This window comes from Microcaecilia unicolor, chromosome 1 (genome assembly GCF_901765095.1).
Source record: "Microcaecilia unicolor chromosome 1, aMicUni1.1, whole genome shotgun sequence".
Lineage (NCBI taxonomy): Eukaryota > Metazoa > Chordata > Amphibia > Gymnophiona > Siphonopidae > Microcaecilia > Microcaecilia unicolor.
Window position 1 is genome coordinate 824,190 of NC_044031.1, and position 24,943 is coordinate 849,132.

At 47.0% G+C, this 24,943-nt stretch overlaps 1 protein-coding gene across 15 annotated transcripts in view; it reads left to right on the top strand.

Moving 5' to 3' along the window:
- SMARCD3 (SWI/SNF related, matrix associated, actin dependent regulator of chromatin, subfamily d, member 3) overlaps positions 1 to 24,943 on the top strand; it is a 154,064-nt gene that overhangs the window by 78,019 nt on the left and 51,102 nt on the right. For 14 of the 15 annotated variants that reach the window (XR_003940755.1, XR_003940760.1, XR_003940764.1 and 11 more), the window contains exons 5-6: positions 8,932 to 9,054; positions 20,398 to 20,493. Coding sequence is in view for 3 of the 15 variants with exons in the window: in XM_030191828.1 (XP_030047688.1) it covers positions 8,932 to 9,054; positions 20,398 to 20,493 (219 nt within the window). In the remaining 12 variants the exon portion in view is untranslated. The remainder of the gene's footprint in view (positions 1 to 8,931; positions 9,055 to 20,397; positions 20,494 to 24,943) is intronic. The other variant, XM_030191823.1, reaches the window with a different exon arrangement.

Consider the following 24,943-nt stretch of genomic DNA (forward strand, 5'->3'; position numbering starts at 1 on the left):
TTCCCCGGAAACTCATCAGGTCCAGGGGCTGAATGCAATTTCAACTCTTTAATAAAAGTTTGTATTTCATTAGGGGAGTTGTTCTCCTGTGGGGCTAAATGCGGCAGTCCTGCCTTCTCTAAATAATCATTCAAAGCATTTATGTCCGGAGAAGAGTCAGCCCCCCCCCCCCCCCCCCCCCCCAGGTTTTTACTATGTGGGCAAGCATATGTCCTGGCCTGTTTCCAAAACGATGGAATCTAAATTTCCACAACAGTACAGACTGAGTTGCATGTTCATATAATAGTGAATTGAGGGCTACCTGTGTAGAGTGGAAGCAATCACGCATAGCTTGACGAGGTCTACATATGTATTCTTTCTTTGCCTTCTACAACTGGGATTCTGAATGGAAAACTGCCGCCGTCAAGTGTTTATTATGCGCGTGTACATAAGCAATTATATCCCCCCTAAGCACTCTGCTTTAGAGGTTGACCTGAAAAGGGAGGGCTGTGCCAAATGTGCCTCATTATTTATTGTATACTCTTCCCATTTCTCTTGTAGATATTTACAAAATTGAATATCATGATAAAGATATGAAGGAAGACGCCATCCTGTAGATGGTCAAAAGTAAGCTGAGGCCTCCACATATCTCCATATCTTAGCATGATTGGATATTTCCTCTGGATCGATGACAGCGGATATCACAGAGGCAAATACAGAATGTTCCACAATGATGTAATCTAAGCAAGTGTTCCATGTTCCAAGCTGCTGGGGATTTAGAAGACGTGATCCACCTGTCCACGAGTTTTCTCAAATCCCTGTATTGGTGGACGATTTGGTCCAATTTGACTCTGGGACGCCCTTTCCAAATTCCTCAGCCTCAAAAAGTGCTGACTACGGATGCGTCTCTCCTGGGGTGGGGGGCTCATGTCGATGGGCTTCACACCCAGGGAAGCTGGTCCCTCCAGGAACGCGATCTGCAGATCAATTTCCTGGAGTTACGAGCGGTCTGGAACGCTCTGAAGGCTTTCAGAGATCGGCTGTCCCACCAAATTATCCAAATTCAGACAGACAACCAGGTTGCCATGTATTACATCAACAAGCAGGGGGGACCCGGATCTCGCCTCCTGTGTCAGGAAGCCATCAGCATGTGGATGTGGGCTCGCCGTTACGGCATGTTGCTCCAAGCCACATACCTGGCAGGTGTAAACAACAGTCTGGCTGACAGGTTGAGCAGGATTATGCAACCTCACGAGTGGTCGCTCAACTCCAGAGTAGTGCGCCGGATCTTCTAAGTGTGGGGCACCCCCTTGGTAGATCTCTTCACATCTCGAGCCAACCACAAGGTTCCTCAGTTCTGTTCCAGACTTCAGGCCCACGGCCGACTGGCATCGGATGCCTTCCTCCTGGATTGAGGGGAAGGCCTGCTGTATGCTTATCCTCCCATACTCTGGTGGGGAAGACTTTGTTGAAACTCAAGCAAGACCGAGGCACCATGATTCTGCTTGCTCCTTTTTGGCCGCGTCAGATCTGGTTCCCTCTTCTTCTGGAGTTGTCCTCCGAAGAACCGTGGAGATTGGAGTGTTTTCCGACCCTCATCACCCAGAACGAAGGGGTGCTTCTGCATCCCAACCTCCAGTCTCTGGCTCTCACGGCTTGGATGTTGAGAGCGTAGACTTTGCCTCTTTGGGTCTGTTGGAGGGTGTCTCCCGCAGTCTTGCTTGCTTCCAGAAAAGATTCCACTAAGAGGAGTTACTTCTTCTTATGGAGGAGGTTTGCCGTCTGGTGTGACAGCAAGGCCTTAGATCCTCGCTCCTGTCCTACACAGACCCTGCTTGAATACCTTCTGCACTTGTCTGAGTCTGGCCTCAAGACCAACTCTGTAAGGGTTCACCTTAGCGCAATCAGTGCGTACCATTACCGTGTGGAAGGTAAGTTGATCTCAGGACAGCCTTTAGTTGTTCGGTTCATGAGAGGTTTGCTTTTGTCAAAGCCCCCCGTCAAACCTCCTACAGTGTCATGGGATCTCAATGTCGTTCTCACCCAGCTGATGAAACCTCCTTTTGAACCACTGAATTCATGCCATCTGAAGTACTTGACCTGGAAGGTCATTTTCTTGGTGGCAGTAACTTCAGCTCGTAGAGTCAGTGAGCTTGAAGCCCTAGTAGCTCATGCTCCTTATACCAAATTTCATCATAACAGAGTAGTCCTCTGCACTCACCCTAAGTTCTTGCCAAAGGTGGTGTCGGAGTTCCATCTGAACCAGTCAATTGTCTTGCCAACATTCTTTCCCCGTCCTCATTCCTGCTCTGCTGAACGTCAGCTGCACACATTGGACTGCAAGAGAGCATTGGCCTTCTATCTGGAGCGGACACAGCCCAACAGACAGTCCGCTCAATTGTTTGTTTCTTTTGATCCCAACAGGAGGGGAGTGGCTGTGGGGAAACGCACCATATCCAATTGGGTAGCAGATTGCATTTCCTTCACTTACGCCCAGGCTGGGCTGGCTCTTGAGGGTCATGTTACGGCTCACAATGTTAGAGCCATGGCAGCGTCAGTGGCCCACTTGAAGTCAGCCACTATTGAAGAGATTTGCAAAGCTGTGACGTGGTCATCTGTCCACACATTCACATCTCATTACTGCCTGCAGCAGGATACCCGACGCGACAGTCGGTTCGGGCAGTCAGTGCTTCAGAATCTGTTCGGGGTTTAGGATCCAACTCCACCCCCCTAGGCCCATGTTTATTCTGTTCCAGGCTACACTCTCAGTTAGTTGGATAAATTGTTAGGTCAATCTCAGTTATGTCCTCGCCGTTGCGAGGCCCAATTGACCATGTTTGTTGTTTTGAGTGAGCCTGGGGGCTAGGGATACCCCATCAGGGAGAACAAGCAGCCTGCTTGTTCTCGGAGAAAGCGAATGCTACATACCTGTAGAAGGTATTCTCCGAGGACAGGAGGCTGATTGTTCTCACATACCTGCCCGCCTCCCCTTTGGAGTTGTGTCTTCCCTTGTCTTTGTCTTGCTACATATGGGACTGACGAACACGAGCCGGTTCGGGCGGGAAGACGGCCGTGCATGCGCGGTGCGCATCGGTGTGCGAGGACTAGCAAAGGCCTTTGCTAGTGAAGTTTCCGGTTGGAGGGGGCTGCCGTGGACGTCACCCCATCAGTGAGAACAATCAGCCTGCTGTCCTCGGAGAATACCTTCTACAGGTATGTAGCATTCGCTTTCAGCGCAGATTCTAATAAATGGGGATTTGTCCTCTACATTTCATGGAAGGCAAAGTTATATCAGGTTTAGAAATAGGCGGGATCAGCACCAAAAGTAAAAATTCAATGCCACAAAGCCATAAATGCAACAACATGTAACTCTCCTCCCGGTCTTTAGTAAGAATTTCCGCTTTACAGGCTAATCCTTTTCTGATTAAAACCACTACCCCTCCCCTATGCCCTGTGGGAGAAGCAAAAAAGACCTCTCCCACCTAGGACTGTTTTAGTTTTAAATGTTCAATAATATAAGGCACGTTTCCTGCAAGCATGTGATATCAGCCTTATGACGTTTCAAGGTAGACAAAATTTTTGCACGCTTCACAGAAGACACAGTCCCTCCCACATTCCAGTTAACAATCCGAGTTAATTAAGAATAGCTGGATAGAGATAGAGAGATATATCCATACCAGTGTGCCTTACCCGCATGCCCAGCCTTGTGCACCAGGTGTAAATAGGAAAAGCGTTCAATAGATCCAGGGATTTTTTTGAGGGGGTACTTGGGGGTACTGAGTACCGGCACCTTTTCCATTGTCTGCTAAAATTGACCCATGGTCTCCATGTTTTAATGAAAGAGCTTAGGCTCTACACAACAATTCTGCCTTATCATAGGTTCTGTTACTGGTTGCAGGGGCTCTGGCTATTGTGGGGTGGGTCCCTCAGTGATCACTCCCACCCCTGAAGGGTGGCCTGCCATTTGAGTACCGGCACCTTTTTCGCTAGAAAATATGCACTGAATAGATCTGTGTCTTGGAGAATAGTATAAAAGGAACCTCCTTTACCAGGCGTTTCCTCGTTGCTATCGTGATTCAATATCCAAGAACTAAGAAAAAGCAATTACTAAACAACCAAGTACTGGTGTTTTCGTTTGTCAGCATCTCTTTTCCCCTCCTTTCTCGTACCTCCCCATTGTCCAACATGTTCTTAGAAAGTCTTAGGTAAGTATCTACAAAACTACCCCCCCCCCCCTTGATTCCCTTTACCCCTCTTGACAACCATCCCAGAACCCTAAGACTACCCAAATACATTACCCAGGCGAAATATCACACCTGGTAACTTCGAAATCACTTTGATGCCGGTCACCTTCACCTCTCAACAATAGTATCTTAAAAGCATTATAAACCGTATAACTTAAGAATCAGCAGTGATTTGATCAAAAACTGAGACAATCTCAAAACTGAGCAAAAACAATAAACTGGCAGTTGAAAAGAATTTATGTCTCTGTAGCACTAGGCTCCCCCTCCAAAAAACTGCTTCTCGCCTCTGCGACTGTGGAAAAAGATATCTAGAGTCCATTTTTAAGGACTTTCAGCAAAACAGGATAGATTAACATGAAGCGAATTCCCTTCTGCACCAGTAATTCACATACTGAATGAAACTTCTTTCTTTGTTCTTGTACTATAGGGGAGTAATCTTGGAATATCAAAATTCGTTGTCCCTTATATAACAAGGAATCACGTTTCAGTCGAAATCATAAGTACATAAGTAGTGCCATACTGGGAAAGACCAAAGGTCCATCTAGCCCAGCATCCTGTCACCGACAGTGGCCAATCCAGGTCAAGGGCACCTGGCACGCTCCCCAAACGTAAAAACATTCCAGACAAGTTATACCTAAAAATGCGGAATTTTTCCAAGTCCATTTAATAGCGGTCTATGGACTTGTCCTTTAGGAATCTATCTAACCCCTTTTTAAACTCCGTCAAGCTAACCGCCCGTACCACGTTCTCCGGCAACGAATTCCAGAGTCTAATTACACGTTGGGTGAAGAAAACTTTTCTCCGATTCGTTTTAAATTTACCACACTGTAGCTTCAACTCATGCCCTCTAGTCCTAGTATTTTTGGATAGCGTGAACAGTCGCTTCACATCCACCCGATCCATTCCACTCATTATTTTATACACTTCTATCATATCTCCCCTCAGCCGTCTCTTCTCCAAGCTGAAAAGCCCTAGCCTTCTCAGCCTCTCTTCATAGGAAAGTCGTCCCATCCCCACTATCATTTTCGTCGCCCTTCGCTGTACCTTTTCCAATTCTACTATATCTTTTTTGAGATACGGAGACCAGTACTGAACACAATACTCCAGGTGCGGTCGCACCATGGAGCGATACAACGGCATTATAACATCCGCACACCTGGACTCCATACCCTTCCTAATAACACCCAACATTCTATTCGCTTTCCTAGCCGCAGCAGCACACTGAGCAGAAGGTTTCAGCGTATCATCGACGACGACACCCAGATCCCTTTCTTGATCCGTAACTCCTAACGCGGAACCTTGCAAGACGTAGCTATAATTCGGGTTCCTCTTACCCACATGCATCACTTTGCACTTGTCAACATTGAACTTCATCTGCCACTTGCACGCCCATTCTCCCAGTCTCGCAAGGTCCTCCTGTAATCGTTCACATTCCTCCTGCGACTTGACGACCCTGAATAATTTTGTGTCATCGGCGAATTTAATTACCTCACTAGTTATTCCCATCTCTAGGTCATTTATAAATACATTAAAAAGCAACGGACCCAGCACAGACCCCTGCGGGACCCCACTAACTACCCTCCTCCACTGAGAATACTGGCCACGCAATCCTACTCTCTGCTTCCTATCTTTCAACCAGTTCTTAATCCATAATAATACCCTACCTCCGATTCCATGACTCTGCAATTTCTTCAGGAGTCTTTCGTGCGGCACTTTGTCAAACGCCTTCTGAAAATCCAGATATACAATATCAACCGGCTCCCCATTGTCCACATGTTTGCTTACCCCCTCAAAAAAATGCATTAGATTGGTGAGGCAAGACTTCCCTTCACTAAATCCGTGCTGACTTTGTCTCATCAGTCCATGTTTTTGTATATGCTCTGCAATTTTATTCTTAATAATAGCCTCCACCATCTTGCCCGGCACCGACGTCAGACTCACCGGTCTATAATTTCCCGGATCTCCTCTGGAACCCTTCTTAAAAATCAGAGTAACATTGGCTACCCTCCAGTCTTCCGGTACTACACTTGATTTTAGGGACAGATTGCATATTTCTAACAGTAGCTCCGCAAGTTCATTTTTTAGTTCTATTAATACTCTGGGATGAATACCATCAGGTCCCGGTGATTTACTACTCTTCAGCTTGCTGAACTGACCCATTACATCCTCCAAGGTTACAGAGAATTTGTTTAGTTTCTCCGACTCCCCCGCTTCAAATATTCTTTCCGGCACCGGTGTCCCCCCCAAATCCTCCTCGGTGAAGACCGAAGCAAAGAATTCATTTAATTTCTCCGCTACGGCTTTGTCCTCCTTGATCGCCCCTTTAACACCATTTTCGTCCAGCGGCCCAACCGACTCTTTGGCCGGTTTCCTGCTTTTAATGTATCTAAAAAAAATTTTACTATGTATTTTTGCTTCCAACGCTAATTTCTTCTCAAAGTCCTTTTTTGCCCTCCTTATCTCCGCATTGCATTTGGCTTGGCATTCCTTATGATCTATCCTGTTACTTTCAGTTGGTTCTCTTCTCCACTTTCTGAAGGATTGTTTTTTGGCTCTAATGATTTCCTTTATCTTACTGTTTAGCCACGCCGGCTGACGTTTAGTCTTTTTTCCCTTTTTTCTAATACGTGGAATATATTTGTCCTGAACCTCCAGGATGGTGTTTTTAAACAGCATCCACGCCTGATGCAAGTTTTTTACTCTGCGAGCTGCTCCTTTCAGTCTTTTTTTCACCATTTTTCTCATTTTGTCGTAATCACCTTTTCTATAGTTAAACGCTAGCGTACTTGATTTCCTAGTTTCACTTCCTTCAATGCCAATATCAAAACCGATCATATTATGATCACTGTTATCAAGTGGCCCTCGTATCGTTACCCCCTGCACTAGATCATGAGCACCACTAAGGACTAAGTCTAGTATTTTTCCTTCTCTTGTCGGCTCCTGAACTAGCTGTTCCATGAAGCTGTCCTTGATTTCATCAAGAAATCTTATGTCCCTTGCGTGTACAGATGTTACATTAACCCAGTCTATATGCGGGTAATTGAAATCCCCCATTATTATTGTGTTGCCCAGTTTGTTTGCATCCCTGATTTCCTTTAACATTTCCGCATCCGTCTGTTCGTCCTGGCCAGGCGGACGGTAGTACACTCCTATCACTATCCTTTTCCCCTTTGCACATCGAATTTCAATCCCGTTAGGATATCCAATTTGTGTCCATAATTCAAAAGTTTAATCATGATAACTCTAGGCCTCTTCCAGCCAGCATCTGGGTGGCCCACATGGTTCGCCCTCTCTATGACCGAAGATCCCGTGTACTCTGGGAGGGCTAGTTCTTTAGTGAGCCAGTTTTCTAACCAGGTGACCAAGTTCCTTTCTGGAATCTGTTCACTTACTACTACTACTATAAATCATTTCTATAGCGCTACCAGTCGTACGCAGCGCTTCACAATTGAACATGAAGAAAAGACAGTCCCTGCTCAAAAGAGCTTACAGTCTAAATCAGGACGGACAGACAGGACCAATGAGGGATAAGGGTACGACAGACAGAAGGACACATAGGGAAAGGGACTAATTGAAGAGAGGAAGATGAGGTTACGAGCAAGTGACAAGTTAGGAGTCAAAAGCAATAGCAAACAGGTAGGCCTTTAGCCCAGATTTGAAGGCGGCCAGGGATGGAGCTAGACGTAACAGCTCAGGAAGCCTATGATACGGAGATGGAGCCTTCGGGAGCGATTCTTCAAATCTTCTAATTTAGTTGACTATTCCTGTAAGTGCTCCAGCACCGGTCCATGCGCAAACACGTCATCTTCGACAGATGACACGTGGGTTTCCAGCTCTCCTGTCCTAGTTGCAAGACCATCCAGCATGGGTTTGGAACAATTCAGTTTTCTGGGAAAGAGCCCCCAATCGTGGTTCCGATGCTTTGTCAACTGCTAAGGTGAGTTGGGAGAGTTGGGCGTCTGTGAACATCGCCGGTGTGAGAAGGGTATCCTCCATCTTAGGCTCACCGCTGCCTGTCTTTCCTTTCTCTTTCCGAGCGGGTTTCTGCGTCATCGCTGAAGGTGATTTAACAAAATACTTTTCCATACAGTTTAACTGATCTCCCCTGCCAGTTAAATTCACTGATTTCTCCAAATAACTGAAATTAGCAGATTAGGAGAGGCGAGGGTCCCTTAGCTGCAGACAAATACAGCTGTCTCCCTCACCACATAATGTGATCTCAAGTTCAGATTTAAATTTAGCCAGTGAGGTTTGTAGGCGTAAATGGGAAGGCAGGGCATTCCAGAGGGAAGGGCCAGTGACAGAAAAAAAATCGAGCATCGAGTTGTATCATATCTGATTTGCTTGAAACTGCATTAAGTCATTTGTGTACCTTGGAATGTGCAAAAAACCCCCACTTTTATTAAAATTATTATGTGAAATGAACCTGAAAGTGTCCAAAACTCCAGAAAAAAGGCCATTATTAACTTCTTGCTGAGTACATTTTTGTGGTCTGGTGTGTACCTTGTAAGACATTGACCACTGATAATTCCTGTCTTGAGTACATTTTACCACTCTGTTTTGTACCCATAAGACATTGACCATTGAGAACTCCTGGCTGAGTACATTTTTCTGGTCTGGTGTGTACCGCAAGAGAAGCAAGATGATTGAGCAGATGGTCATTTCTTTACTGCAGCTTGTAACTCTTGATTTTATCTATGTCCCACAGCAAAAAAGAAAACTCAGACTTTACATATCAAATACGTTCAACCCTGCTAAGCCCGATGCTGACGATTCTGATGGCAGCATTGCATCGTGGGAACTTCGTGTGGAAGGAAAACTTCTAGATGACGTATGTCAAAGCTCTTGATATAATTTTCTTTTAACTTGCAACTCTGTTGTCTAATGCTTTAAAAGTTTTGAAAGTGCAAGAACGAAAAGAATAGTGAAGGATTTGTAAGATGGATAAAGCAGAGCAGATGATATTTGTTTAAAAAATGTGTATTCAAATGCTAATTGAAAAATAATTTTTCTTCTGCATCTTCTTTTTCTTGTGGTCTTTTGTAAACAGCCCTGGACCCCTCTCAGGGAGAAAACTTAGATCAGATTAGAAATATAGTAACATAGTAAATGATGGCAGTAAAGACCTTACGGTCCATCCAGTCTGCCCAACAAGATAAACTCATTTTACATGGTATGCGATACTTTATACCTGAGTTGTATTTGTCCTTGTCATTCTCAGGGCACAGACCGTAGAAGTCTGCCCAGCACTCTTCTTGTACTAAATGTTCTGAAGCTAATGTCGAAGCCCCTTAAAATTTACACTCGAGCCCATCCCTACCTATTGAGTTATGGTCAGGACGTAGACCATGGAAGTCTGCCCAGCACCAATTTTGCTTCCCAATTACCGGCGTCGCCACCCAATCTCCACTAAGATTCTGTGGATCCATTCTTTCTAAACAAGATTCCTTTGTGTTTATCCCACGCACGTTTGAATTCCATTACTGTTTTCATTTCCACCACCTCCCACGGGAGTGCATTCCACATATCCACCACCCTCTCTGTGAAAAAATATTTTCTGACATTACTCCTGAGTCTGCCCCCCTTCAACCTCAATTCATGTCCTCTAGTTCTACCGCCTTTCCATCTCCGAAAAAGGTTTGTTTGCGGATTAACACCTTTCAAATATTTGAATGTCTGATTTGTTCTGTCTGGTATGCCCAGGAAAGATAGAAGGTGCTTTAAGCAAAGAGGCAAAAAAGTACAGGCTAACAAATAGAGATGTATTATGTAGTGGACTTTGATCCTGTCAGCCTGGGTTCAATTCCCACTGCAGCTCCTTGTGACCTTGGGCAAGTCACTTAATCCTCCACTGCCCCAGGTACAAAAACTGAGATTATGAGCCCTCTAGGGACAGAGAAAGTACCTGCATATAATCTTTACAGCGCTGTGTACATCTAGTAGCGCCATAGAAATGAGTATTAGTAGTAAGTCCAGTTATGAATTCCCATTAGGCAGCCAGTGTCAAGATGAACAAAACTGATAAACTTCACATAGACTGCCTCCCTCTCACAACAGAGAAGATAATTATTCCCTAAAAACAAGACTCATGAACAAGTTGAGTGGGCTGAGACCCAGAATGGTGAACTGGATTAGAAACTGGTTGACCGACAGACAACAGAGAGTGGTGGTAAATAAAATCCACTTGGAGAAAGGAAAGGTACCTCAGAGATTGGTACTGTGGCTGATTCTGTTTACTATATTTGTGAGTGATGTTGCCGAAGGCATAGATGGTAAAGTTTGCCTTCTTGCAGATGACACACGAAGGTCGCCAACAGAGTGGACACCCTGGAGGCAGTAGAAAATATGAGAAGAAATCTCCAAAAATAAGAAGAATGATCTATGGTCTGGCAGTTAAAATATAATGCAGAGAAGTGCAGAATGATGCACTTGGGGTGTAGAAATCCAAAAGAGATGTATGGAGGTGAGGGATTGATAAGCACAGCTCATGAGAGATACCTTGGGGTGGTAGTTTCTGAGGATTTCAAGGCAATGAAACAATGTGACAGAATGATGGCCATAGCAAGAAGGATGCTAGTGTCAGGCTGGTCGTGAGCCCTTGAGCCTAGGCCTAGGTACTATACTCCACCCCAGCTACCAAGCCCTGCACACACACACACGACCAACTTGCACTACCAGAAAGGGGAAGATAGGGCATTCAGGCGGGCCTCATGGCCTATTGGGAACCCACTTGCTCAGAATACAGTCATATGGGTCTCACGGCCTAACCGGAACCGATTCAAACCCATGGAAGGGAGAAAGAAAAAACGAGGGGGTCCCCACGGGGACTAGCGCACCAACACGCTAAGTGCTCGCTAAGGACACAAGGGAAAAATAAACTAAGAAAGGTAAGTATAGGAAACACATTAAGCTGTACCCCACAGCACACAAAGGAAATTAGGGACTGAGAAATATGGATACAGATAGCAGAGACCCCCAGCAGACAGGAGAGGGAAAAGCCAGCAAAAATAGAGAGCCGGGCCTGAGACACACCCCGCTCAGAAAGAGCAGTACACAGTAATAGCGAGGGTAGTGACAGCAAAAAGAATTAAAACAGTCACAAAGGAAAGACTGCTGCAAACTCTCAGCTGCCAGAGGCAGGAACACTGCAGACCCTTCTCCACCACCGCCAACTCCAGGCTCCGCTCATTCTGCCTTGCCTCACCCTATGCTTGGAACAACCTTCCTGAACCCTTACGCCAAGCCCCCTCCCTGCCCATCTTCAAGTCTTTGCTTAAAGCCCACCTCTTCAATGCTGCGTTCGGCACCTAACCCTTACCGTTCAGTGAATCCAGACTGCCCCAATTTGACTGCCCCTATCGGACCGACCGTTCACTTGTCTATTAGATTGTAAGCTCTTTGAGCAGGGACTGTCTCTCTTTGTTAAATTGTACAGCACTGCGTAACCCTAGTAGCGCTCTAGAAATGTTAAGTAGTAGTAGTAGTAAGGGTTAACTTAAGCACAGGGAAGAACAAACAACCCCTATGGAAAGAAACAAAGGTCCCGAGTCTGCCACAAAGACAAGAAGCACAACAAAATACAAACACAGCACAAAGGGTAACTCCAAGGGAAACAAAACAAACAACCTGGAACAGAATGATAAACAAGCTTACCACAAAGCACCACAGTCCAAGGGAGAAAAAAATCACAGGCGAGGGAAGAGGGGTAATCAGACACACGCTGGAAGCAGCAAGCACACTGAGACAGAGCAAGGAAGGAGAAAACAAACTCCACAACACCCAGAGCAAAAGCTCAAATAGCGCAAGGTAAGGCTTCAGCAAAAAACAAAGGGCAACGCCAAAGCAAGGGTTGTAGGGAAGGGTAAGCTTAAGTAGATCAGACTGACGTCAGCTCAGCCCAGATGGGCCAATTAGGAACGGTTCCAGGCATTCCCTTGTCTGACTAGCAGAGTTGAACAGAATCATAACAGCTAGGCTGTTTAGAGAGAGGTGTAACCAGCAGAAGAAAGGAGGTGTTGATGCCCCTCTACAAGTTGCTTATGAGACCCCAGTTGGAATATTGTGTTTAGTTTTGGAGGCTGTATCTTGCTAAGGATGCAAAAAGACTTGAAGCAGTTCGGAGAAGGATGACGAAAATGGTTTGTGGTTTACGCCACAAGACATATGAGAAGAGACTTGAATATGTATACCCTAGAGCAGGGGTGTCCAACCTTGGCCCTCGCCAGCTCAGGTTTTCAGGATTTCCCCAACAAATATGCATGAGATCTATTTGCATTCAATGGAGGCAGTGCATGCAAATAGATCTCATGCATATTCATTGGGAAAATCCTGAAAACCCAACTGGCTTGTGGCCCTTCAGGACCAGGGGTGGACAAGCCTGCCCTAGAGGAAAGGAGGGATAGGGGTGATATGATACAGACCTTTAAATATTAATATACAAACAATCCTTTTCCAGAGACTGGAAAGCCTTTGACACGGTTCCGCACAGACGACTGATTAATAAACTGAATGCCCTCGGTGTGGGACCTAATGTGACTGGCAGGGTTAAAAACTGATTAAATGGGAGGAGACAGAGGGTAGTGTTAAATGGAGTTTGCTCCGAGGAAAGGGATATTATCAGTGGTGTACCACAGGGATCGGTCCTAGGGCCGGCTCTTTTTAACATCTTTGTGACTGATATTGCGGAAGGGCTGTCTGTTAAGTTTTATCTCTCTGCAGATGATACCAAACTTGTTATAGGGTAGACACCCCAGAGGGAGTGGGTGGCATGAAGAAGGATCTAGCAGAGCTTGAATAATGGTCCAAAAATTGGCAACTAAAATATAATGCTAAGAAATGCAGGGTCATGCAGTTGGGTTATAAGAATCCACTGGCACAATACAATATAGGGGATGACTTGCTCCTATGTACAGAAGAAGAGCGGGACTTGGGGGTGATTGTGTCTGACCTTAAGGTGGTCAAACAGGTAGTAGAAAAGGCGACGGTGAAAGCCAGAAGTATGGTTGGGTGCATAAGGAGAGGGATGACCAGCAGGAAAAAAGAGGTGATAATGCCCTTGTGTAAGTCTCTGGTGAGGCCCCACTTAGAGTACCGTGTGCAGTTCTGGAGACCCTCACCTACAGAAAGATATAAACAGGATGGAGCTGGTCCAGAGGGCAGCTACCAAATTGGTAAGTGGTCTCCGCCATAAAACATATAGTAACAGGCTCAAGAACCTCAACATGTATATGTTGAAAGAGAGGCGGGAGAGAGGAGATATGATAAGAGACATTTAAATACAGTGATACCTCGGTTTTCGTCGATAATTCGTCCGAAAACAATCGGCGAAATCCGAAACCGACGAAAACCGAGGCAATTATTTCCATATGAATCAATGAGCAGGAGAACACGTGGGTCGCCCTTTGTTTTCACAAAATTAGCAGCGGGGTCACGTGGCACGCCGACGAAATCCGAGACAAATTTTTCACGGAAAAAATCGACGATAACCGAAGTCAACGAAAACTGAGGTATTACTGTACCTCAGTGACATTGATGTACAGGAGGTGAACATTTTTCAAATGAAAGAAAACTCTGGAATGAGAGGGCATAGGATGAAGTTAAGAGGAAATAGACTTAGGAAGAATGTAAGAAAATACTCTTTCACGGAAAGGGAGGTGGATGCGTGGAATGGCCTCCTGATGGAGGTCATGGAGACTGTGTCAGAATTTAAGGAAGCATGGGACAGGCATGTGGGATCCTTTAGGAAAAGGAGGAGTTAGTGGTTACTGTGGAAGGGCAGACTGGATGGGCCATTTAACCCTTATCTGCTGACATGTTTATATGTTTCTATTCTTAACCGGGGTGTCATGATATACTAGTGTGTTGTGGGGCAGCAGCTCTAAGATGGCTGAGCGAGCCCCAGCAGTCTGATGGATGTCAGGGCAGTGGCGGCAGGCAGCACAAGGGCAGAAGACGCAGCACTCTGCCTTTTTTCCTTGAGAGTCATGCTGTTTCTCTGCATTGCAGCTGCAAGTGGAACTTATCATGATTTCACTTCCAGTGTGCTCTGCGCACTGGAAATGAAATCAGATAAGTACCTCATGGGGCAGGATAAAAGAAGGGACAGATGACAGGGAGAGAAAAAAAGGAGAAAGTGGTTTCTAGATTAAGGATATCCATAGAAATAAAACAAAATAAAACATGGAAAAGAAAATAAGATGATACCTTTTTTATTGGCCATAACTTGATACATTTCTTGATTACCTTTCGAAGGTTCCCTTCTTCGTCGGATCAGAAATAAGCAAATGTTGGCAGATGACAGTATATATAAGTGAAACATCAAAGCATTTAAGTGACAGTCTAACAGGATGAGGGTGGATAGGTGAGAGACAGGAAGAATCAGGTGGATGAGGGGCAGGGAAATATGCATAGAGATAGGAGGGTGACAAAGCAGTACAATTTTATGGTTTATAATGGGCTATATGGTTTATAATTTGTCACCCTCCTATCTCCATTCATATTTCCCTGCCCCTCATCCACCTGATTCTTCCTGTCTCTCACCTATCCACCCTCATCCTGTTAGACTGTCACTTAAATGCTTTGATGTTTCACTTATATATACTGTCATCTACCAACATTTGCTTATTTCTGATCCGACAAAGAAGGGCAACCTTCGAAAGCTAATCAAGAAATGTATTATATCCAATAAAAAAGGTATCATCTTATTTTCTTTTCCATGTTTTATTTTGTTTTATTTCTATTGATTACCTTTAAAAGTGGACTAACACGGCTACCACACCTCTCTACTCTAGATTGAGAATGGAATCACAAGGGGTTGGAATGAAGGAAGTTTTTCGTAGTTTGAGATTGGTCCATTGGACTAAACCTTTTCTTGAATCCATGTATTTCTGTATGATTGGCCAAGCTATGGTCTTATCCCATCTGGATTACTGTAATGATGTATAGAAATGATTTGTAGTAGTAGTAGTATTATTGGGCCTACCTGAAAGGTAGATGTATAGATTGTAGATTTTTGTAAACATGGCTGCCAAGCTGGTTTTAGGAGGAGGATAAGCAGACTGGGCCACCCCATAACCTACCCTACTCAACTGCACTGTCCCCCCCTCAAGATTCAGGATCATATCTACATTATTGTTGGTTGTTTGTTTTTAAAATTCTGTATGGATTGTCAGCCAAAAAAAGTAGTCTAGCCAACACAACTATTTCAAAGAACCAAGGAGACGTTCTCAAGCAAAAAAGTGTTTATTGGAGCAAAAACTCGACACGGCACCATGTTTCAGCTGTGTGCCTGCCTCAGGAGTCTATAAATACCATGATGATAAGTAAAAGCACACATAAAACAAAACTAACGACACCAGGGATTAAATTGGAGATAAAAGTAAAAACAATATCATTCTCACATAAGAGAACATAACGTTACAAGTGAAAAACATAAGTAAAAATAATATAAGGAATGGCAGATCACTAACCTGTATAGATGATATCAAAATGTTTGGTCACAATACATAAAACAGTCTATATGAAAAAATAATAAATATCATTATACTGATATATGTTAAAAAAGCAAAATGTATGGGACTCAAAATTGCATAAAGAGTGAGAAACCGTACCAATGAGGAAAAGAAAAAAAACAAAGGAAAGAAAAGCAAAACCAATGAACATTGCCGAAAGAAAAGGACGTATGTGCTGTGGAACAAGTAGACATTGCAAATACAAGAGTGTTCCAACTGAGAAAAGCATATGTGCTGTGAAGCAAGAAAACAATAACCAAGGTGGTACATAAGTACATAAGTATTGCCATACTGGGAAAGAGCAAAGGTCCATCAAGCCCAACATCCACAGTGGCCAATCCAGGTCACAAATACCTGGCAAGATCCCAAAAATGTACAAAACATTTTATACTGCTTATCCCAGAAATAGTGGATTTTCCCCAAGTTCATTTAATAACGGTCTATGGACTTTTTCTTTAGGAAGCCTTCCAAACCTTTTTTAAACTCCGCTAAGCTAACCGCCTTTACCACATTCTCTGGCGACGAATTCCAGAGTGATGTAGAAGCGGTTTTGCTGACTCTTCGTCTGTAGTGTTCTACATCCCTTCACTTTTGTGGTCTACTTTTCTAGGGTATTTTCGTCATTTTGAGACTTATTTTCAAAAAGGAAAAATGTCCAATACATATAATGTAACAACAGAAAAAAAATTACCAAGACCACTTTTCATTCATCATAAAACATCCCCAGAGGGGGCGTTTTGTGTGCATGACATGGGTGGTCTTACGTGATGAATGTCTCCAGCCCATACCTTTTTTATTGGACATAACTTAATACATTTCTTGATTAGCTTTCGAAGGTTGGTGGTGGGAAGAAAGACATCCTGTGTTAGACCTGCTTTAAAAGCCTCTAGGGTAAGGGCAAAGCTGTCTTTAGACCCATGTATGAGTGATTTTGTTGAGTTGGAGGGTGGAGAGGTGGAAGTGGTCACTTGTGAGAGAGTTGACAGTTCCTGAGTTCTTTGTTCCCTTTGTGTATTTGCCCAATCTGAACCTTTTCACCTTTACATTTGCTGACTTGCCTCCTCTGTTTCTCACCTCCTGAAATCCTTCCTATACCTGCTAGCCCCCCCCCCAGCCACACCCATCCCTTCCTCTGTATCTCGCCTCCTTCTCCCACCAAACCTTCTCTGTCCCCAAACCTCCACACCTCCCATTCCACATCCTTACCTGGTTGTCCTTTGTCTCTGATTGTTCCTCTGTTTGTCCACTGTGCTCTTTTCTGCTCCTGAGTGTGTCCCGGTGCGGGTTCTGGTGCTGGGTCTCATGAGCTGCAGTAGGTGGAGGTGAGCGTAGTAGTGTTGTGGTGATGGGACACTTGCACACCAGTCATGGACGAACTGAATTCTTTGATGTCTCATACCTTGCTGGAAGTGGAGGAGAGTTTGGAGGGGAGGCCCCGCAGGAGATATCCCTATCAGAGAGTCTTCAGGCCTGCACTCACTTCCTGGACCTCACTGACCAGGAATGCCTTACTAGGTACTATTTTGACAGGGCCACCATAATACAACTCTGTGACCAGCTACAACCTCAGCTCCAGCCCAGGACATGCAGGAATAATCCCATGACTGTCTACCTGAAGGTTACCACATCTCTCACCGTTCTGGCCACTGGCACCTTCCGGTCAGTGCTAGCGGTTAGTGCAGACCTCACATAGCCCACCATCTCCAACTGTCTGGCCCTGTTCCTTGATGCCTTCCTCACCCACACCTCTGACTATACTACTTTTCCCAGTACAACCCAGGCCCTCCAGAACAACATAGCTCAGTTTTACACCATGGACCGCTTCCCGTCAGTCATAAGTGTCATCGGCTGCACACAGGTCACACTCAGACCCCTCTGGGTACACAAGGAGACCTATAGAAATAGGAAATCCTTCAACTCTGTGAATATGCAGGTTGTGTGTGATGTCCAGGGGGAGACTGTGGATGTATGTGCCTGTTACCCAGACTCCACCCATGATGTCTTCATCCTCCGGCATTCAGGACTCTACCGCAGATTTGACCAAGGGGAGATCACCGGCAGCCGACTCCTAGGTAAGCAGTACAGAGATTCGCAAACACCATACCTCCCCCCTTCTTAGAGTACCTGGGCAGTAGTGGGGAAGGTAATAAAGTGTGAGGTGTGGGTGAGGAAGGCATTGAGGAACTGGGCAAGATGGTTGAAGATAGGCTTGGTGAAGCCTGCATTGACTGCTAGCCTGACTGGAAGGTGCCATTAGCCAGAAAGGTGAGGGAAACGGAGGCTTTCAGGTGGACTAGCACAGGAATATTCCTGCTTGTCCTGGCTGGGAGGAGGGGTTGTAGCTGGTCATAGAGGTGGTGTATGGCAGCCCTGTCAAAGCGAAACCTAGTAAGGCATTCTTGATCAGTGAGGTCCAGGAAGGGGGTGCGAGGCCTGAATACTCTCTGATAGGGATATCTCCTGCGGGGCTCTTTCTCCAAACTCTCATCCACCTCCAGCAAGGCGTGAGCCACCAAAGCATGCAGTGCATCCATGAATGCCATGCAGGTGTTCCACCACCACAGGCGCAATCCACTGACCCCAGAAACACCACTGTGTGCATCTCCACCTTCTGCACCTCATAAAACCCAGCACCAGCACCCTCACCAGCACGCAGTCATGAGACACACACCAGCTGCCCAAAACACTCTCCCACCACCATCAAACAATCCAGACACAGCTATAGCACAAAGCACTCACTCTCCCAGGAACAGCACACGGCCCTCACACACATAAAAGCAGCACAAAGCACTCACTGTCCCAGGAACAGCACACGGCCCTCACACACATAACAGCAGCACAAAGCACTCACTCTCCCAGGAACAGCACACGGCCCTCACACACATAACAGCAGCACAAAGCACTCACTCTCCCAGGAACAGCACACGGCCCTCACACACATAACAGCAGCACAAAGCACTCACTCTCCCAGGAACAGCACATGGCCCTCACACACAAAACAGCAGCACAAAGCACTCTCCCAGGAACAGCACACAGCCCTCGCACACATAACAGCAGCACAAAGCACTCACTCTCCCAGGAACAGCACATGGCCCTCACACACAAAACAGCAGCACAAAGCACTCTCCCAGGAACAGCACACAGCCCTCGCACACATAACAGCAGCACAAAGCACTCACTCTCCCAGGAACAGCACACAGCTGTCACACAAACAGCAGCAGCACAGAGCACAGTGATAAACTGGGACTGGACAAACAGAGGAACAATGAGAGGAGACAAGCAGGTGGGGAAGTAGAATGGAAGGTGTGGGAGTTTGGTGGGGGAAGGGGCAAGATACAGAGGGATGGGTGTGGCTGAGGAGGTTAACAGGTGAAGGACTTGAGGTGGTGAGACACAGAGGAGGCAAGTCAGCAAATGTAAGGGTCAAAAGGGTCAGACTGGGGCAAACACACAAAGGTAACAAAGAATTCAGCAACTCTCCACTATTTCTCTCAAGTTACTACTGCCACCTCTCTACTCTCCAGCTCAGCAAAATCACAAATGGGTCTAAAGACAGGTTTAGCTTTACCCTAGACGCTTTTAAAGCAGGTTTCATTCTGGGCTTTTTTTCCACCCCCAGCAAGTCGTTTTTCTAGCCATTATCGGCAATAAACGTTCATCACATAACTCCGCCCATGTCACACCCACAAAACGCTCCCTCTGGGAACGTTGTCTTTTTGGCGGCTAACAAGACTTGAGCGGGTTGGTTTGATTATGTGTTTTAGATGTTTTCCTGTGAGAAATAGATTTATCTGCCTGATATGCCATTTTTTGGACATTTTTCTGTTTTGAAAATGAGCCCTTAAATGAGCCCTTATATATCTAATTTTATTTATGGTAGAAATTGCCTTGAGTTTTTAAGTATTTGAAAACCTTTTATTTTGTGCAAGCTTATTCTGGTTGAAGAAATGGACTTATATTTTATTGAGTTAAATGTTCTTAGTTGTATTTTGCTTGAGGCATGGGGCAGTTTATTTGTATCTCTCTCTCTCAATATATATATCAGGGGCGTAGCTACGTGGGGCCACAGGGGCATGGGCCCCCACAGATTAAGCCCTGGCCCCCTCTACATTTGACCCCCCCGTCACCGCGCCAGGTACCTTGTTTGCTGGCGGGGTTCCCCAACCCCCACCAGCCGAAGAGTCTTCTTCAGCGCCGGTCAACTCCGACGCCTTCACTATGTGATGATCCATTTCTGACGCCTTACATCCTGCATGGGGCTACATACAGGACGTGCACGGTTCAGGACGTCAAGAGTTCGAAACATCATCACACAGCGAAGGCGCCAGAGTCGGCCGGCTGGCAGGGGTTGGGGACCCCCGCCATCAAACAAAGTACTTGGCGGCGGCGGGGAGGGCGGCGGCTGGGGGAAGTGGCTAAACAGTGCCCCCCCCACCTCAGGCTCTGGACACCCCTCCCGCTGAGGTCTGGCTATGCCCCTGATATATATATATATACGTTTTGTTGATTATTATTGTGTTATGCTGATTTTATGTATGTTTTTATTGTAATCCACTTCAGGTTTAAAGCAGAATATAAATATATAAATGTTTTAAATAAATAAAGAGGCAATTAATAAATGTATCAGTAAAATACAATAAATGTTGAAATATTTTATTTTACAGCCTAGTAAACTAAAGAGGAAATTTTCTTCATTCTTTAAGAGTTTGGTTATTGAGCTGGACAAAGATCTCTATGGGCCAGACAACCATCTGGTTGAGGTAAGAGAACATTTCTTGCCTAGAAAGAAGAGATGGAGAATGAATCAAAGCTTAGGAACAGGAGGTGAAGAAGAAGCTGAGAAGAGAGATAGGCGTGGGAAGAAGAGGTGAAGGAGAAGCTGAGAAAAGAGACAGGCATGGGAAGAGGAAGTGGAGAAGCTGAGGAGAGAGACAGAAGTGGGAAGAGCAGGTGGGGAGAAGTTGAGGAGAGAGACAGAAGTGGGAAGAGAAGGTGGGAGAGAAGTTGAGGAGAGACAAGTGGGAAGAGGAAGTGGGGGAGAAGTTGAGGAAAGAGACAGAAGTGGGAAGAGGAAGTGGGGGAGAAGCTGAGGAGAGAGGCAGGCATGGGAAGAGGAAGTGGGGGAGGAGAGAAACAGAAGTGGGAAGAGGAGGTGGGGAGAAATTGAGGAGAGACACGTGGAAAGAGGAAGTGGGAGAGAAGTTGAGGAGACAGACAGAAGTGGAAAGAGGAAGTGGGGGAGAGGCTGAGGGAGAGACAGAAGTGGGAAGAGGAAGTGGGGGAGAAGCTGAGGAGAGAGGCAGGCATGGGAAGAGGAAGTGGGGGAGGAAAGAAACAGAAGTGGGAAGAGGAGGTGGGGAGAAATTGAGGAGAGACACGTGGAAAGAGGAAGTGGGGGAGAAGTTGAGGAGACAGACAGAAGTGGAAAGAGGAAGTGGGGGAGAGGCTGAGGGAGAGACAGAAGTGGGAAGAGGAAGTGGGGGAGAAGCTGAGGAGAGAGGCAGGCATGGGAAGAGGAAGTGGGGGAGAAGCTGAGGAGAGAGACAGAAGTGGGAAGAGGAAGTAGGGGAGAAGTTGAGGAGACAGAAGTGGGAAGAGGAGGTGGGGGAGAAGTTGAGGAGAGACAGAAGTGGGAAGAGGAAGTGGGGAAGAAGTTGAAGAGACAGACAGAAGTGGGAAGAGGAAGTGGGGGAGAAGCTGAGGAGAGAGACAGATGTGGGAAGAGAAGGTGGGGGAGAAGTTGAGGAGAGACAGGCATGGGAAGAGGAAGTGGGGGAGAAGTTGAGGAGAGAGACAGGCATGGGAAGAGGAAGTGGGGGAGGAGAGAGACAGAAGTGGGAAGAGGAGGTGGGGGAGAAGTTGAGGAGAGACAGACGTGGGAAGAGGAGGTGGGGGAGAAGTTGAGGAGAGACAGACGTGGGAAGAGGAGGTGGGGGAGAAGTTGAGGAGAGACAGAAGTGGGAAGAGGAAGTGGGGGAGAAGTTGAGGAGAGAGACAGGCATGGGAAGAGGAAGTGGGGGAGGAGAGAAACAGAAGTGGGAAGAGGAGGTGGGGGAGAAGTTGAGAGACAGAAGTAGGAAGAGGAAGTGGGGGAGAAGTTGAGGAGACAGGCAGAAGTGGGAAGAGGAAGTGGGGAGAAGCTGAGGAGAGAGACAGAAGTGGGAAGAGGAAGTGGGGGAGAAGTTGAGGAGAGAGACAGGCATGGGAAGAGGAAGTGGGGGAGGAGAGAAACAGAAGTGGGAAGAGGAGGTGGGGAGAAGTTGAGGAGAGACAAGTGGGAAGAGGAAGTGGGGGAGAAGTTGAGGAGACAGACGGAAGAGGAAGTGGGGGAGAAGCTGAGGAGAGAGACAGAAGTGGGAAGAGAAAGTGGGGGAGAAGTTGAGGAGAGAGACAGGCATGGGAAGAGGAAGTGGGGGAGGAGAGAAACAGAAGTGGGAAGAGGAGGTGGGGGAGAAGTTGAGGAGAGACAGAAGTGGGAAGAGGAAGTGGGGGAGAAGCTGAGGAGAGAGACAGAAGTGGGAAGAGGAGGTGGGGAGAAGTTGAGAGACAGAAGTGGGAAGAGGAGGTGGGGGAGAAGTTGAGGAGAGACAGGCATGGGAAGAGGAAGTGGGGGAGAAGTTGAGACAGAAGTGGGAAGAGGAGGTGGGGGAGAAGCTGAGGAGAGAGACAGAAGTGGGAAGAGGAGGTGGGGGAGAAGTTGAGGAGAGACAGGCATGGGAAGTGGGGGAGGAGAGAGACAGAAGTGGGAAGAGGAAGTGGGGGAGAAGTTGAGAGACAGAAGTGGGAAGAGGAGGTGGGGGAGAAGTTGAGGAGAGACAAGTGGGAAGAGGAAGTGGGGGAGGAGAGAAACAGAAGTGGGAAGAGGAGGTGGGGGAGAAGTTGAGGAGAGACAGAAGTGGGAAGAGGAAGTGGGGGAGAAGTTGTGGAGACAGACAGAAGTGGGAAGAGGAAGTGGGGGAGAAGCTGAGGAGAGAGACAGAAGTGGGAAGAGGAGGTGGGGGAGAGGTTGAGAGACAGAAGTGGGAAGAGGAGGTGGGGAGAAGTTGAGGAGAGACAGGCATGGGAAGAGGAAGTGGGGGAGAAGTTGAGGAGACAGAAGTGGGAAGAGGAAGTGGGGGAGAAGCTGAGGAGAGAGACAGAAGTGGGAAGAGGAGGTGGGGGAGAGGTTGAGAGACAGAAGTGGGAAGAGGAGGTGGGGAGAAGTTGAGGAGAGACAGGCATGGGAAGAGGAAGTGGGGGAGAAGTTGAGGAGACAGAAGTGGGAAGAGGAGGTGGGGGAGAAGCTGAGGAGAGAGACAGAAGTGGGAAGAGGAGGTGGGGGAGAAGTTGAGGAGAGACAGGCATGGGAAGAGGAAGTGGGGGAGGAGAGAGACAGAAGTGGGAAGAGGAAGTGGGGGAGGAGAGAGACAGAAGTGGGAAGAGGAGGTGGGGGAGAAGTTATAGAGACAGAAGTGGGAAGAGGAGGTGGGGGAGAAGTTGAGGAGAGACAGGCATGGGAAGAGGAAGTGGGGGAGGAGAGAGACAAGTGGGAAGAGGAAGTGGGGGAGGAGAGAGACAAGTGGGAAGAGGAAGTGGGGGAGGAGAGAGACAGAAGTGGGAAGAGGAAGTGGGGGAGCAGAGAGACAGAAGTGGGAAGAGGAGGTGGGGGAGAAGTTGAGGAGAGACAGGCATGGGAAGAGGAAGTGGGGGAGAAGTTGAGGAGACAGAAGTGGGAAGAGGAGGTGGGGAGAAGCTGAGGAGAGAGACAGAAGTGGGAAGAGGAGGTGGGGGAGAAGTTGAGGAGAGACAGGCATGGGAAGAGGAAGTGGGGGAGCAGAGAGACAGAAGTGGGAAGAGGAAGTGGGGGAGCAGAGAGACAGAAGTGGGAAGAGGAGGTGGGGGAGAAGTTGAGAGACAGAAGTGGGAAGAGGAGGTGGGGGAGAAGTTGAGGAGAGACAGGCATGGGAAGAGGAAGTGGGGGAGGAGAGAGACAGAAGTGGGAAGAGGAAGTGGGGGAGGAGAGAGACAGAAGTGGGAAGAGGAGGTGGGGGAGAAGTTGAGAGACAGAAGTGGGAAGAGGAGGTGGGGGAGAAGTTGAGGAGAGACAGGCATGGGAAGAGGAAGTGGGGGAGGAGAGAGACAGAAGTGGGAAGAGGAAGTGGGGGAGGAGAGAGACAGAAGTGGGAAGAGGAGGTGGGGGAGAAGTTGAGGAGAGAGACAGGCATGGGAAGAGGAAGTGGGGGAGCAGAGAGAAGTGGGAAGAGGAAGTGGGGGAGAAGCTGAGGAGAGAGAAGTGGGAAGAGGAGGTGGGGGAGAAGTTGAGAGACAAGTGGGAAGAGGAGGTGGGGGAGAAGTTGAGGAGAGACAGGCATAGGAAGAGGAAGTGGGGGAGGAGAGAGACAGAAGTGGGAAGAGGAAGTGGGGGAGCAGAGAAACAGAAGTGGGAAGAGGAGGTGGGGGAGAGGTTGAGAGACAGAAGTGGGAAGAGGAGGTGGGGGAGAAGTTGAGGAGAGAGACAGGCATGGGAAGAGGAAGTGGGGGAGCAGAGAGAAGTGGGAAGAGGAAGTGGGGGAGAAGCTGAGGAGAGAGAAGTGGGAAGAGGAGGTGGGGGAGAAGTTGAGAGACAAGTGGGAAGAGGAGGTGGGGGAGAAGTTGAGGAGAGACAGGCATAGGAAGAGGAAGTGGGGGAGGAGAGAGACAGAAGTGGGAAGAGGAAGTGGGGGAGCAGAGAAACAGAAGTGGGAAGAGGAGGTGGGGGAGAAGTTGAGAGACAGAAGTGGGAAGAGGAGGTGGGGGAGAAGTTGAGGAGAGACAGGCATAGGAAGAGGAAGTGGGGGAGCAGAGAAACAGAAGTGGGAAGAGGAGGTGGGGGAGAAGTTGAGAGACAGAAGTGGGAAGAGGAGGTGGGGGAGAAGTTGAGGAGAGACAGGCATAGGAAGAGGAAGTGGGGGAGGAGAGAAACAGAAGTGGGAAGAGGAGGTGGGGGGAAAAGGTGATTTGAGGATCACAATATCACGTTGACCAGCAGGGATCAGCCTAGCACAAAGACGTGTAAATAATGGCACTAATTCTATGGTAAAAAAGCAAAACAAATCTTATGATAACTGACCCAGAGTTCAGAATTACCTCTTATTATTCACTGATATGCGTCAAGGACCACATGTAACTAATAGAAAGGGGTTTATTTACAAAGATAAAATATACAAGCAGAGGTAAAATCAGAATTTAAAA